General features: G+C 41.1%; 1 protein-coding gene across 22 annotated transcripts in view; it reads right to left on the bottom strand.

The window, feature by feature from the left end:
* The window catches only part of TCF4 (transcription factor 4), a 595,219-nt gene that overhangs the window by 59,236 nt on the left and 520,173 nt on the right, over positions 1-15,810 (bottom strand). For 12 of the 22 annotated variants that reach the window (XM_073620104.1, XM_073620138.1, XM_073620156.1 and 9 more), the window contains 3 exons: positions 13,420-13,552; positions 3,974-4,041; positions 1,356-1,434 (listed from right to left, as the gene is read on the bottom strand). In XM_073620104.1, the coding sequence (XP_073476205.1) occupies positions 1,356-1,434; positions 3,974-4,041; positions 13,420-13,552 (280 nt within the window). Of the gene's footprint in view, positions 1-1,355; positions 1,435-3,973; positions 4,042-13,419; positions 13,553-14,562; positions 14,605-14,710; positions 14,753-14,858; positions 14,901-15,810 lie in introns of all 22 variants that reach the window. The other 10 variants (XM_073620084.1, XM_073620022.1, XM_073620005.1 and 7 more) reach the window with 2 other exon arrangements.

Genomic DNA, 15,810 nt, shown 5'->3' on the forward strand with positions numbered 1-15,810 from the left:
TTTTCCCTCCCACTGTTACACAATTTACGGAAATGGGTTGTCAAGGGGTACACACTTGAAAAAAAGATTGAGAACCATTGTTCTAAGACAATCGGGTGCTTTCTGGATCAATAATTCACAGGGTTATTACTTATAAATATTAAAAGCCAGCTATATTATGTGCACTTAGAAACTTTTTTCCTATTGGTTCTCCCCAGAGATTAATTGAGGCTTGTGATACCTGGTCCACTGCCCTCTAGTGTGTGTATTTAAGTCACATACTGTCAAAAGAAGCCTTCCACAGGCTCTACATCCAACCACCCTCTATAGAATATGGCCAGGTAGATTACAGAGGTGCAAAACTTTGCCAAAGGGTTGTGTCATGTTGGATGCAAAAGAGGTGCCAATTAACTGCAGCAAAGAAAAACACAATTGCAAATGTGTCTGTCTTAAGTGTGAAATCTCCTATATTCCTGTATTGTATTGGTGGGGCAGCAGGCTATGGGAGTCTGATCCACCATCTGTGCCATTTACAAAAAGTCTTCTCTGTTCGTAGAACAAATAGGCAGACCTAACGCTTATGTGAAGTGTTTCAATAATACATATGCTAACAGTTACTGCCTGTGCCCAGTGCTCAGCACACCATATGCAACTAGAAGGATGTAAAATGCCTCCATGTCGAAATATGTCACACATTTAGTATATCTATACTGTGTATTGTGCAAAATATGTTGCTGTTATTCTTCTGGCATGTCCTTACTGTGGGAAAAAAAGACTTCTTTAATAATAGTAGTCTAGTATTTAGTTTGTTTCCCTTTTAGAAAGATACCTCTCACTTTAAATGGTTGAACAGCACAGAACACCCTGCAGATACAGATAAATGAAGGCCTGATGAGGAGCTTTTGGATCATTCGAAACACGTAGGTGTTATTGTTTCAAAAGAAATGTTACACTAATAGGTTTCTTTGTCCTGGTCTATAACTGCCTCTGATGGTCTTGACTGCTATTAATACACTAAAGTATATTCAAAGCCACTATACAAAGTAGGCCAAACAGCCACGTCCATCTATCACCATCATTCTTGTTCCAAAGGCAGTTTGGCTGTTTTTATTCATACATTTTGCTAGCAATTAAAACCTGACAGAGATCGTAAAAAAGAATAAATGTTTTTGGTCAGGGTTTAGCTGTATTCAAAGTGCTGTGCTGCTTGTTAAGCAATAAAAACTTTAATGCGACTGTAAAGACAAAAGGTTGACCTCTTCTTACTAAAGAGGATTCTTGTGGTTAATCTATCCATGAAGTTAACTGATTGGGAGACGGGGACTCTCTAAAGTTTTACTTGTGTTATACATACAGTATAATAGCTAATCAAATACCTGAGAGGGAAGGCGGAGAGCCGACTGGAGTTGAAGGGTTGGATGAGAAGCTGTTGTTGGTGTGATCGGGTGAGTAGATCTTGAAATGGAAACAAAGAGACTTGAGTCAAACTCCTTTTACAACTATACGTAATGCTTAAAGTAGCTTAAAGCTGACCTTGCACCTCAGTGTCCTCAGTAATAAGGTCTGCTTATTCAAAGTAAAAAAAACCTGTGGGACAAAAAAATATACTTACCTTTTCCTGGCTTCCACCCACAGCACCTCGGGTAAAGACATTCTCCTTTCAATCACAGGGAATGTTGAGTAGCCCAAATCTCTGGAGAATATGATCATCTGCTGTGCCGCAGCATCGTCTCATGAGAATTGGGCTACTCAGCATTCTCCAAGATCTTGCCAGCTCCCTAGATTCCTTAGCTCCAAAATTCCTAGAACTCTACAATGCAATTTTTGAGGGCCCTCTTCTGTTGTGTTCTGTGTAGGAAGTTCTTATCATATGGATTCCAAAATATGACAAGGATTCATATCACCCCAAATCTGTAGACCAGGTGTCTCCAAACTTTTTAGTAGAAGGGCCAATTCATCTATTTTACAAATATTAGCTGGCTGAAAAAAACAGTTTCATAAATAAGCCCCCCCCCTTTACACCAGGGTCCTCATCGGATGCTCCTCTTACATCAGGGTCCCCATAAGAGTCCCCCTTACATCAGGATCCTCTTTAGAGTCCCTCCTTAAATCAGGATCACCTTTATGCCATGTACACACAATCGTGATTTCCAACAACAATTGTTCGATGGGAGCTTGTTCTCAGAAATTCCGACCGTGTGTAGGCTCCATTGGACATTTTTTGTCGGAATTTCCGACAAAAATTTAAGAGCTGGTTCTCAAATTTTCCGACAACAAAATCTGTTGTCAGAAATTCCGATCGTGTGTACACAATTCCGACGCACAAAATTCCACACATGCTCAGAATCAAGCAGAGGAGCTGCAATGGCTATTGAACTTCATTCTTCTCGGCTCGTTGTACGTGTTGTACGTCACCGCGTTCTTGAAGTTCGGATATTCCGACAACATTTGTGTGACCGTGTGTATGCAAGACAAGTTTGAGCCAACATCCGTCGGAACTAAATCCAGGATTTTGTTGTCGGAATGTCCGATCGTGTGTACGCGGCATTAAAGTTCCCTTTTACATCAGGATCCTCATCAGAGTCCCCCCTTACATTAGGTAGCTCTTAAAGGATGGCGATCGCACTGGACTTACTCACTCAGTTGAGGTCTGTGAGTTGGTAATTGGTGGGTACAGGTTGGGAGAGTTCACTCCCAATGATTTCGGCCCAATTTAAACAGAAGGGTGACAGTGAGCCCTTTTGTGAGCTGCTACCTCTGGGTACGGCCTCAAGGTCATTTCTGCATATGCTTGTAAGGGTAGGTAAAAGGAGAGTCTGATATCCAATGAGAAGCAAAATCAAGGTGAATATGTAGTCATTTTATTGAAAAGAGCAAAAAAACATGCTAAAGCCAATGCGTTTTGGGGGAACAAAGACTCCCCCTTCTTCAGGGCTACTGCTGTATGCTAATGGTGAGTTGGGATATATCCCAAACTGGTGTGTCTGTGACACCAAAATCAGGATAGTTGCTGTTTTACTCTTGTGTTGACTAAATCATAATTTTTTGCTACTTTCAATAAAACGGCTACATATTCACCTTAATTTTGCTTCTAATTGGATATTGGGCACTCCTTTTACCTACCCTTACCCCTTACATTAGGACTCTCCTCAAAGTCCCCCATTTACATCATATCCTCAGCAGAGTCTCTCCATTCTTACCTCGGGGTCCCCATCAGAGTCCTCCTTGCATAAGGATCCCCATCAAAGCCCCCATTTAGAACACCCCCTCCCACCTCATCACAGGGTCTCCATCAGAGTGCCTTTTTACACTAGGGTTCCTATAAAGGTCGTCCTTACCACTGTAAGGCTTACAGTGGGATTTTAGCAGCAAGGTGGGAACTGCGAGGTGGAGCAAGTCTGGGAGGAGGAAGTTCATAGCGGTCCTAGCAATCAACCATGAAGATGATGCCAATGCAGCAGGGGAAAACTTGTATTGGACAATGCAGGGGGGCAAGTGGAGAGCAGAGACCCAGGCAGTCTCTGTTGATGTGAATCCTCAATCTGTGCACATTGAGGATTTGTCACTGACCCTAGTTTGTTGCAGGCCTAGATGTGGCCCCTGGGCTGCAGTTTGGAGACCCTTGCTGTAGACCCATCTCCCTTCTGCAGTTTGATGTGAAAATACTATATCAAAATTAGTTTAAATATTTTTAATGAATACACAACTGCATGAATTGGTGTTTTTTTCTTTTTATCTGCCTGGAAATTCATTGTAAAACAACTGAGACAAACTCAGATTCCCCTTAACATATAAGTGCTGAATTTGCAGCTATATGATTCTACCTATGTTTATAATATTGTATACAGATAATGCAAACAATACAAACTGCATTTAATACAAATTTGCACCTGCAAATTCAAGACAATGACAAAAAACAAATGCCTGGAATGTATCAGCTTCAACCAGCCAATTAGCAGCAAATCAAAGAGGTAATCAATAATACTAAACTTACAGAGGCCAAAGCTTTACCCAGTGCATCCCCAGTCTGCGAGCTTCCCGATGGTCCGCTTCCTCTGTTCGCTGAAAGAAAAAAACAAAAAACAAAAGCAAGATGTGTTAGAACAAGCAGGAAGGCATGTTACAGGTTTCTATTCCTGGTCCACTTACCCGTAATGTAATTGCATTTTAATGCTAATTATATTGCATTAATCTTTAATTAGCATTAATTTGTTTGCTAAGGTAGATGTCAAATATATTCATGTTACATTTTTATGAGCAAAAATATGAACGCGGCAAGTTATCCACTTATTTACGGTGCAATTATGCTATCTGATGCCCGGGCACCTCCGGATCCCTGTACAGGAGGAACGGTCCTAGGTTGGGGAATGCTAATCGTAACACGTGAACTTCAAAATAAGTGCAGTGTTAATTTAGGCCCCACTCTGCAAACGATGGAATTAATTCATGTGCTGATTTTGATTTCAAATGCAGAAAGCTGTGCTTTGTGTTTAGATTGCTGCAAAACATTTAATGCAATGAATACGAGGAAATTAAGGTCTTATGATATCATTGATGTTATGATATACAGAGAATGTTGACCATAAAGATCAACCAAGCTAAAATGTTACAAGATGCTTACGGTTTGACCTGAAGTCTGTAAGGAGGTTCCAAAGCATCAGCTTGACAGGATAGATAACCTATGATAACCTATGACATAGACAACCAATATATTCAAAATTCTCAAAAGGAGAGGTCAGCATGGAGGCCTACAGAATTCTTTCATGACAGGTTCACTTTAAACACAAATACAGCTGTTTATCGTAGGATTTACACTTTTAATTGATCGGTTGTCATTTTTGCTTTGCCTGAATTTTTAGCTTCATTATCATTAGCTTTAAGATTAAAAACAGAATAAACAATAGTTGGTAATGCCTATATGCCTATGAAAAAGGGGGCAGACATTAGGAACGAATACTTATGTGTACAAAAGGTTAGGCAAGTCAAAATAGAAAACGGATTAAATAATTCATTACATGAATGCAGCATGAACCTGCCACCCAGCTAGTGTGAAAGGACAGAGATAAAGGGCAGAAGCTGGAGAAATGGGACAGTGCAGGCAGGAGGGAGTATGCTGACTAAGGATTACAAATACTAATAATGAGCAGGAGAATGGGTTGGCAGCTATAATGAAACACTCTAAAACAGCCTTTCTCAACCTTTTTTTTTTCCCCCAGAGGTACCTCTAAAATAGTTTTCAGGTCTTGAGCAACTCTTGGTTAAACTAATACATTGGGGGGTCATTTGAAAAAAATGTTGGTGGATACAGTTGAAGAAGTATGCAAACCTTAGAATGCCATTCTTACAGGCAGCTAAAAAGGTAATTGGAGTCATGCTCCTAGCTCTGCCACATGACGCTGGCCCTAGAGCAATGGAGGCACCATCAAATGGGAGTTCCATTTTCCACAGCTCAAGGAACCCATAACAACCTCTGGAGGAACGCTGGTTTAAAAAAAAGGATTCTCTAGACTAACCACAAGTAAAAACCAGGGCTGTCCAATCTACAACACAGTCCATGGACATTTTTTAAGTAGCACCATTTAGTCTATTGGCACACTAGAGAAGCAAGCCAAATATTTTTTTCTTGGAAGACTTACCCCATACACACTATTAGATTTTCTGCAGATTTTTGTCTTCAGATTTACCAAAACCCTAAATATGAGGTCAAACCTTAAGAGTTTCAATTTGTATGCAATCAGGCAGGCCCTTGCACTACATGGTTTTGGTAAATCTGAAGATAAAAATCTGCAGAAAATCTAATAGTGTGTATGGGGTCTTAGACCACCTTTTTTAAAACCTTTGTCTGTGTCCTATCTGGTCAACGGGACAGAAATTGAGACAGTTTCTATACTGGGGCCATAGGCAATTTCTATTTTTAAACTGGAAAAGGGTTAGAATCCTTGTAAGGTTTCCACTGCTGTGTGCATCACTGTTAGGAAGATTCCTCTTACTGACACATACAGCAATAAAAACTTAACAGAGACTCTAAGCCCTCTCTTTTCTATCCAAGACTAAGGCCAGCCATAGACATTTCGAATCTCGGCCGGTTCAGCAGGGACCTTCCTGGATTCGAACTATGTATGGGCAGGCTGATTGTACCCAAGTTGATTGATTGATCAACTTGGATACAAGCAGCCTGTTAGATTTTATACGTGATTATTGCTGGCAGATATTAAAGCTGATAGAAGTAGTCACTGTGTTCTCCCAGCAGGGATGGCTTCGACCGACCCCCCCCCCCCCCAACTCGTGGTTGTAGGAAAGAAAATCACTCTGTCTATGGCTGGCTTAACAAAACCTTTGGCTCTAGTTTATGAAATGTGATAGGTGCCCCCAAGAGACATAATTACTTTTACATAAAAAATAATATGTAACCCCTCCCGGGCAGTGTAGCCAACAATGGAACATAACACAGATCAAGAAAAGTCTATTAGTAGTGTGAGGCATGGGATGAAGTACAGGCTGGCATGGATAGTATTTACCAGAAATTGGGCACCTTCGTCAAGCAGACTGGGGCAGAGAGGTCCGTGTCACATTGGATCTTAAGAATGAATGGCCAGCCTGCCACTTTTATTGTCTCATCTATCTTCAGCGTGCCCAACATATTCTTTATTTTATTCATTGAGTGTCATTATCCCCCTCTATAAATACCTAATCTAAAACCCTAATTGTCCCTAATACACCAAGATGCCTACTGGCTGCTGGGAAATATCTGTGGACTGGCAAAGCATGACTGAGATGATGATGGTGGGATGGCCAGACCCAAGATTTAGGAGTGCTAGAGTACCCAAGGTCTTGGTTGAAGGACAGGTGATCACAACCATCTAAGGCCTCATAAAACCTCAATGGATGGACTTGCCTTTTAAAATAAAAAAAGAATATGTGAAATCTTCACCCCTCTTGTAACTTTCTACGAATCCAACAGACATTCCCTGTGTTTACATTTCTAATGAACCAGCGCCCAGGCCAAAGACACAGAAGGGATTTTTGTGGATTTCTTAGATTAATATAAACCATGCCGTGGAATAACACAGAACAGACAAAACTATTTTGAAGCCTGGCTGGCATTTTGCTTGAAGTTCGGCAACTGTAAGAGATGGGAAATAAAACCAACTGCAGTGGACTAAGGCTGCTTTCATACCAGTGGCAGAGGGCCAGAAAAACATGGAGTGCAGGCTGACCAGGGTAAGAATAATACATGATCTGGGATAGTTTATTGCCCTCAAGAAGCCCATAAATGTAGACAGTCAAACAAATATTTTTAGAGGCTGCAGCCACGACTTCTGCTGCAGAGAACGTGATTAATACAGAAAGACGGAGTGTTCTAAACCCAGGACATCGTGGGGTAGCAAGCAAGTCGGAAGCTTTTTTAGTATTTTCCCTAAAAAGGAATGCTTCAGAGTTAAAGAGGTGTACCAACTGGCACTCAGATGCTTCTGATAATACAGTATGGCGGGTTTTAACATGTGGTCATGGCGTGGCCAATCACAATCAATACACAAAGATTTTTTTTTCTCCTGCGGCATATGCAGATGTATGTGTATACTTGTTTAATGTACTTGTGCTGAATGAACCTATGCCAAATAAAACGTTAAATCCAGTACTCAAAGCTAGTCCTTATGCTTTGCTAAAATTATACTGGTTTTAAAAACTATAAAAAAGTAAGTCCAGCAAATAAACACAAATGCCTGCTATTACTTTCGTTTGACACAAATTCCTCCTCTGTGTTTCTGTTAAACTAGTTTCATTTGTTTTTTTACTGGGGCTTGACTTTCCTTGACTTCCGGGTTAGCTTCACAAAATGAGACCATACTTGAAGTCAGAAAAGTCAGTAACAAAGCAAATCTTATGTAGAAAGGGGCAAAGGCACACCTTCTCATTCCTTGGGAGGACCTCACCCTCATTCAGGTATACTTCTACGTCCTGCAAATAATTTTTTACATGTCAGTAGAAGTCCTGCTCCAATGTAGTCTGCTCCAAATGTACAGTAAGCTGAGCAGGCAGGTAATACAGTCACCCTGCACTCAAAATATGTCCTTAATCTTCTGGGTTGGCTGATGCTGGACATCATTCAAACTGAAAGACTGAGAACATCTTGGGACAAAAAGTAAATACTATGGAGGAAAACAGTGATTGAAGATGAATATTGCAATGAGAGCATTTTTTTTTAAACTCCAGTGGGACTTTACACAAAAAATTAGCATGGAGTTACATAGTTGGTGAGGTTGAAAAAAGATACAAGTCCATCAAGTCCAACCTGTGTATGTGCTTTATGTTTATATTACATTGTATATCCCTGTATGTTTTTGTTGTTAAGGTGCCAACCTAATAGTTTTTGAAATTATCAATGCTCCCCGCTGAAACCACTTCTTGTGGAAGAGAATTACACATCCTTACTGCTCTAACAGTAAAGAACCCTCTATGCAGTTTAAGGTTAAACCGTTTCTCTTCTAATTTTAGTGAATGGCTGTGTGTCTTCTTAAATTCCCTTGCGCAAAAGAGTTTTATCTCTATTGCGGGGTCACCAGTACGGTATTTGTACATTGAAATCATATCCCCTCTCAAGCGAGAATAAGTTCAATGTTTGCAGTCTTTCCCCATAGCTGAGATCCACCAGTCCCTTTATTAGCTTTGTTGCCCTTCCCTGGACCCTCTCCAGCTCCAGCACATCCCTTGTGAGGACCGGCGCCCAGAGCTGGATGGCATACTCCAGGTGCGGCCAGACCAGAGTTTTGTAGAGTGGGAGAATTATTGTTTTATCTCTGGAGTGAATCTCCTTTTTAATGCATGCCAATATTTTGATGGCTTTGCTTGCATCAGCCTGGCACTGCATGCCATTGCTGAGCCTGTCATCCACTAAGACCCCCAGGTCCTTTTCCATCCTAGGTTCCCCCCAGTAGTTGTCACCCTAGTGAGTATATTGCATTCATATTCTTGGCACCCAAATGCATTATTTAAAATGTTTCAACATTAAACCTCATTTGCCATGTAGTTGCCCACTCCATTAATTTGTGTAGATCTTCTTGCAAGGTTTCCACATCCTGCGTAGAAGTTATTGCCCTGCTTAGCTTAGTATCGTTCGCAAATATTGAGATTGGGCTGTTTATCCCATCCTCCAGATCGTTTATGATTAAGTTAAATAGGATTGGTTCCAGGACAGAACTCTGGGGGACCCCACTTTCTACACCAGTTTATGTTTATGGGGAACTGTATCGAATGCCTTTGCAAAATCCAGATACACCACGTCTTACGGGTTTTCCTTTATCTAGATGGCAGCTCACCTCCTCATAGAAGGTTAGATGGCAGCTCACCTCCTCATAGCAGGTTAATAGGTTGGTTTGGCAAGAATGATTCTCCATGAATCCATGCTGATTACTGCTAATAATACAGTTTTTATTACTAAAATCTTTTATATAGTCCCTTATCATCCCCTCCAAGAGCTTGCAAACTATTGATGTTAGGCTAAATGGTCTGTGATTACCAGGGATGTATCTTGGCCCTTTATTAAATATTGGTGCTACATTGGCTTTTCTCCAATCAGCTAGTACCATTTCAGTCAATAGACTGTTCATAAAAATTAGGAACAATGGTCTGGCAATTGCTTGACTGAGTTCTTTAAAGACCCTCGGGTGTAAGCCATCTGGTCCCGGTGACTTATTAATGTTAAGTTTCTCAAGTCTATTTCTGATTCTATCCTCTGTTAACCATGAGGCTTCCTGTGTCGTGTCATGAGGATAAACATTGCAGTCTTGGTTACTGAATCCCCCCTGTTTCCCTTGAGAAGAATGAGGATAAGAATAAATTCAAAACCTTCGCCATCTCTCCATCTTTTGTAACCAGATTGCCTTCATCTTTCTTTATGGGGCCAATATGTTCTAACCTCCCTTTCTTACTATTTATATACTTAAAGAATTTCTTGGGGTTTTTTTTACTTTCCTTCGCTATGTGCCTTTTCTTGTTCTAGCTTAGCCACCCTGATTATACCCTTACACTTTTTATTACATTCTTTGTAAAGTTGGAATGCTAAAGATGACCCCTCAGCCTTGCATTTTTTAAAGGCCTTCTCCTTTGCTTTTATATGCATTTTTACGTTGGAGTTAAGCTACCCCGGACTTTTATAAGCTCTTATAAATGTATTTCATATTGGGATGCACTGGCCAATACCTTTATTCATTATGCTCTTAAAGCACTCCCATTTTTTCTCCGTGTTCTTTGTTCCTAGGATTTTATCCCAATTAATATCTTCCAGCAAGGAGCGCAGTTTAGGGAAGTTGGCTCTTTTAACTTTTAGTGTCTTTGTATTACCCTTGTGTTTGCTATTTGTGTGATCTATGCTGAAACAAATTGACCTGTGATCACTGTTTCCTAAGTTGCCCCCTATTTCCACATCCGCAATCAGGTCTGTATTGTTAGTAATCAGAAGGTCTAGTAATGCTTTGTTTCTTGTTTGTGCATTTACCATCTGACCCATGAAATTGTTCTGCAAGACATTTAGGAAATGGCGAGCCTTAGCCGAATGCGCGGTTCCTTCCACCCAGTCTATGTCTGGATAATTAAAATCCCCCATTAAAATTACATTTCCCATCCTTGCCGCCATTCCAAACTGTGATAGGAGGTCCTCCTCCCCCCTCCTCCCTCTGGTTAGGGGGCCTATAGCAGACTCCCAGTATTACTTTCCCCTTGGTTTCCTCCCTTTGAAGTTCTACCCATAATGATTCAACCTCCTCCCTTGCTCCATTAGTGATGTCGTCCCTCACATTCACTTGTACATCGTTCTTGATATACAGGCATACCCCTCCCCCTTTTTTACCCTTTAAATCTCCAGCAATATTGTTCTGAGTGGACAGACTTTGTAAACCCTGATGCTAACAAACGTAAAAAAGTTTGGTTCTTTAATAAAGTGAAGTTAAGGTCAGTGTACCTTGACCTGCAACTTTGCTATGGGGTGGGTGGGGTTCATATGGCATTTTCACAAAAATTCCGACATGCCTGAGGTTGTTAAAAAATGCTCTTAAATGATGCTGGAAATGTTGAACATGGTGCAGCTAGTTTGTATTAATTGTAAATGATACCACCCCAGCACACTGCAGAGAACACTGAGCCATTTGACACAGAGGAGCAGCTCACTCTCTCTGACATTCCATCCACAGGCCAACTTGGTAACAAGCCAATGAAAGAGAACTGGTCACAAAGCAAAATAAATTATTTTCATAAGAAAACTTTGTGGGAGGCAGTCATCTTCTGGCTTCTATGCTGCACAACAGTTCTAAGGCAGTGAAGCTGAACAGGTGTTTTCATTTTTACTGACTTCCTTAAGGTCTGGTTCACCCCTATGCATTTTTCAGTGCGTTTTCAGTTTTGCAGAAACACACTAAACTCCATTTAACATGATTTCCAATGGGTCACATTCACACCTGTGCGCTTTCCACCTGTGCATTTTTTGGAAAGGGTCAGGGACTTTTTTCCTACAGCAGGTTGTGTTTTTGGTTCCATAAACTGTAATGGTTTCTCCTGCATGACAACAGATACCTCCCAAAAATCAAAATGGATCAAAATCACATAAAAAAGGTGTCAAAACGTGTGTAAAAAATGCAAAACACACCTGGAAAATTAATCAAGCACAACCTGCATAGGTGTGAACCAGGCCTGAAGTAAAGTTATCATGAAAGAAACCAAAGCTGTCATTACAGAACTCCTCCGCCTGAAAACACTGTGGGGTTGATTTTCTAAAACTGGAGAGCATAAAGCCTAAAGTGTTACTAAACCCACAACAGTAAAATCAGTTTGTATATAGTTAAAAACAAAATTTCGTGGATCATGATAAATGAAAAATTAACTAGTATTCTTCGCGACCAACAAGATAGATTTGAAAGGGTTTGGAACCCTTGGATTAGGTATCTCCAGTCGCCGTAAGGGGCGGGGGTCAGCGGCCTGGAGCGTGGAGATCGTTTGCACACTCTACTTCTCCTTTTCTTTTCTTCCTCTTCTTTCTTTCCCCCTTTCCCTTTTCTTTTCTTTCTACATACAAACTATTACTTTGTCCCCACAGTGGGGTTACCATACGCATGACATCGGGCTCTACAGTATATTAATCCTAGAGTATACTTAATACCTAAGTTTTCTGTTATAACCCCAAGTTGGAAAATTGAACTACATTACATGACAGTCCCTCTTCAGGGAATTTCACTGTAATATCTTCTATGTGTGTTAGGCGTCTTAGGTGCCTTAGCACAGTTATATAATGAGCCATTCACACTAATTTGAGATTCACTATTGTAATATTACTGTTGACACAAAACCTGTATCAATGTGAACCTTGTTATCTGTTAAAATTTGATTTCAATAAAAACATTGGAAAAGAAAATCAGTCTGTATATGCAGAAAAGCATGCTTGTTATACTCGTGGAACCTAAGGGGTTAATCCTCTGCATTGTGTAAAAGGCTGTTTGATCCTGTCTTCTCTGACCCTCCCCTTCTTCCTCTGTCCCTTAACCATCTCCAGATTACTGTATAAAGGGCCTTTGGAGTCACTCTGCACATGCTCAGTTTGGTGTGTATTGCTAGAGAGTATTTTTTTTTTTCTTGGGAGGGTGCATGTGATCAGCACAGGGCTAATCAGCACTGTCCAGACAAGAGGGTCAGGGGTCCTGCAGCCTCATAGGACAGTCAGAGTAGAATGAAAACTCTTCCTACAAGCTTTAACCAGACACTGATAGAAGTCACAAGACTGCTATATACTGATGATAAAAGGTATTTAACAGTTTATATTTACTAAAATAATTGTATTTCCATGTTTTGTGAACTGTGGGAGACCAGATATAGTGAATGCTGGGTCCTGGGGTTAGTAGCACTTTAATTTAACAAGCTGAAGTTAGAAGCTGATTGGCTACCATGCACAGCTGCACCTGATCTTGCACTCTCCAGTTTTAGCAAATCAACCCCCTCCTGTCTATTATTGTAATCCTGTGGCTTCAGTACATTCTGAGTTATGGACCCCAAAAACTTTAGCAGATCAGAAGTTATGAATTCACTTGCTGTGTATTTGTTCTGGGCCAGCGACTAACACAGTAGATAACCATAACAGCCAGTCAACTAGCCATGAAATCTCATGACATTCAAAAATGTAAATACGCAGTTACTGTAGAAGCGAGAACACGGAAGGCAGTTGACAGTCGTACATTCACTGTGTCAGTCGATTTGGGCAAGTTGCATGAGAAATGGGCAATTGTCTCCCTTGAAGAAATGTCTATTCATCTATAACTATCCTTATGCTTTAATGTAAACATTCTACCTTAATTCTGTATAATTAAAAGTTGATTTTTTTTTTTTTGTGTGTGTACAACGGACAACTCTATGTTAAAAAAATAAGTAAATAAAAATGGCAATACAAAGAAAAAAACTTACACATAATACTATCTGTTCCATTGGCAGGCGGTGTACAGGAAGAGGCGTTATAATGATTTGTGCTGCTACGGTGAAATGTGGACATTGGAGGAAGACTAGAATTGATGTCCGTTGAAGAGTGTGATGGATAGCTCTGTAAAAATGATAAACAAGGACAATATTCAGCCACGCATAATACAATTACCCATCTCACAATGGCAGAGTGCATTTTAAACACTAACATCCTTTATGTTTTGACTTTTCCCCAATTAGTTTTTTTAAAACTTCTTTGTAATTTGTCAGCTTCCCTTATTGTGTCATCCAATATTATTCCCGTTTGAAGATGTAAGCAATCCACTACGGTTTGTCTGTAACTCTGTCAAACCACTAAAACTACCCAATAAATTAAAGCGTGCATGTCTGTGAATAATGACCACCTTGTGAAAATTGTATTTCTTTTTTTCCCCCGTGTGAACTGACCATAAAACCCGAAATACAAAAACACTAAAGAATGTGCATACCTTTGGTACAGCTGATCTTGTTCACATAGAGTCTCCCCGTATTGAAACATGCAGTATAATAATTCTACCCTGGGTGAATGAAAGCCAGGTCAGGTGCATGCTTTGGCCAATCAGCAGCCGTCGATGCACTGCGATCTTGCATGGCATTGACGGTCTCGCCATTCATTATGGCGCATTCCGCGGGCGCTCGCATTTCGCGCAAACGTCCCATAATGTTTGGTATTCGGTGAACACCCGATGTTAGAGTCGAACTTACGGTCGACTCAAACATCGGGCTCATCCCTATTAATACATAGTTGCCGTGTGTCCCAGGACCCTCAGGACAGTGCCATAATTTAGAAACATACTCTGGGGTGCTCCTTGTCCATAGTTGCCATGTGTCCCAGGCCCCACAGGACAGTGCCATCATTTACAAACCTACCATGGGGTGCTCCCTGTCCATAGTTGCCATGTGTCCCAGGTCCCACAGGACAGTGCCTTCATTTAGAAACCTACCCTGGGGTGCTCCCTGTTCCTAGTTGCTATGTGTCCCAGGTCCAGCAGGACTGTGCCATAGATTAGAAACCTACCCTGGGGTACTCCTTGTCCATAGTTGCTATATGTTCCAAGTCTGGTTGAACAGTGCTATAATTTAAAAACTTACCCTGGGGTGCTCCCTGTCCATAGTTGCTATGTGTTCCAGGTCCTGCAAAACAGTTCCATAATTTAGAAACTTACCCTGGGGTACTCCCTGTCCATAGTTGCTATGTGTTCCAGGTCTGGCAGAACAGTGCCATAATTTAGAAACTTACCCTGGGGTGCTCCCTGTCCATAGTTGCCATGTGTCCCCGGTCCTGCAAGACATTGCCATAATTTAGAAACCTAACCTGGTGTTCTCCCTGTCCATAGTTGCTATGTGTCCCAGGTCCTACAGGACAGTGCCATCATTTACAAACCTACCCTGGGGTGCTCCCTGTCCATAGTTGCCATGTGTCCCCGGTCCTGCAAGCCAGTACCATCATTTAGAAACCTGCCCTGGGGTTCTTCTTGTCCATAGCTGCTATGTGTTCCAGGTCCCGCAGGACAGTGCCATCATTTAGAAACCTACCCTGGGGTTCTCCCTGTCCATAGCTGCTATGTGTTCCAGGTCCCTGTCCAGTGGACTGTCTGAAAGTTTCAGGATATCACCATGACTCCCCTATTAGTGCTGGATTAATGGAGAACCCAGTAAGAGTCACTCACGCATCTTTGTCTAATTTTATGTTCTCATCCAATGGAATACCCAGGGCTGCATTGAGACATGATACTGCCCTAGACTCAGCTAAATGATGGCTACCTTTCAAACAACCCACACCACCCGTTTCATATGAGTATTTTAGGAAACACTGCTGCTATAATGTACTATTGGAGGAACCATAAGTTCTTAATAAACAGATCTACTTCTCAATTGTATAATTCGCCAGTAAAAGTTTTATATTTCCTGAACAGTAAGGAGCCTTCTCACGCCTCTCAACATCCTTTGGATCCCTTCTTTCTACAGTTCTCTTGATGAATTAAGCCACAAATGCTCACAGTTGAACAGAAAATGGAAACAAATTAAAAAAATAAAGGATCATGATTACATTTTTAAATGTCAGTGTGGCCCCAACTAACTCAGCTGCCCTAGGCACTGCCTCCTTATAGAGGGTGCCCTGGTAATCATTTCTTGATTGTTGCTGGCTCCTTTCTTTTTCACTAGAGAAACAAGTATCACTGGGGAAGACTTACTAAAACTGGTGCACACATAATCTGGTGCAGCTGTGCATAGTAACCAATCAGCTGCTAGGCTTTATTGTCAACGTTTCTTTGGACAAGCTGAAGTTAGCAGCTGATTGGTTACTATGCACAGCTGCACCAGATTCTGTGTGCTCCC

This window comes from Aquarana catesbeiana, linkage group LG01 (assembly GCF_042186555.1).
Source record: "Aquarana catesbeiana isolate 2022-GZ linkage group LG01, ASM4218655v1, whole genome shotgun sequence".
In the NCBI taxonomy this organism is placed as follows: Eukaryota; Metazoa; Chordata; class Amphibia; order Anura; family Ranidae; genus Aquarana; species Aquarana catesbeiana.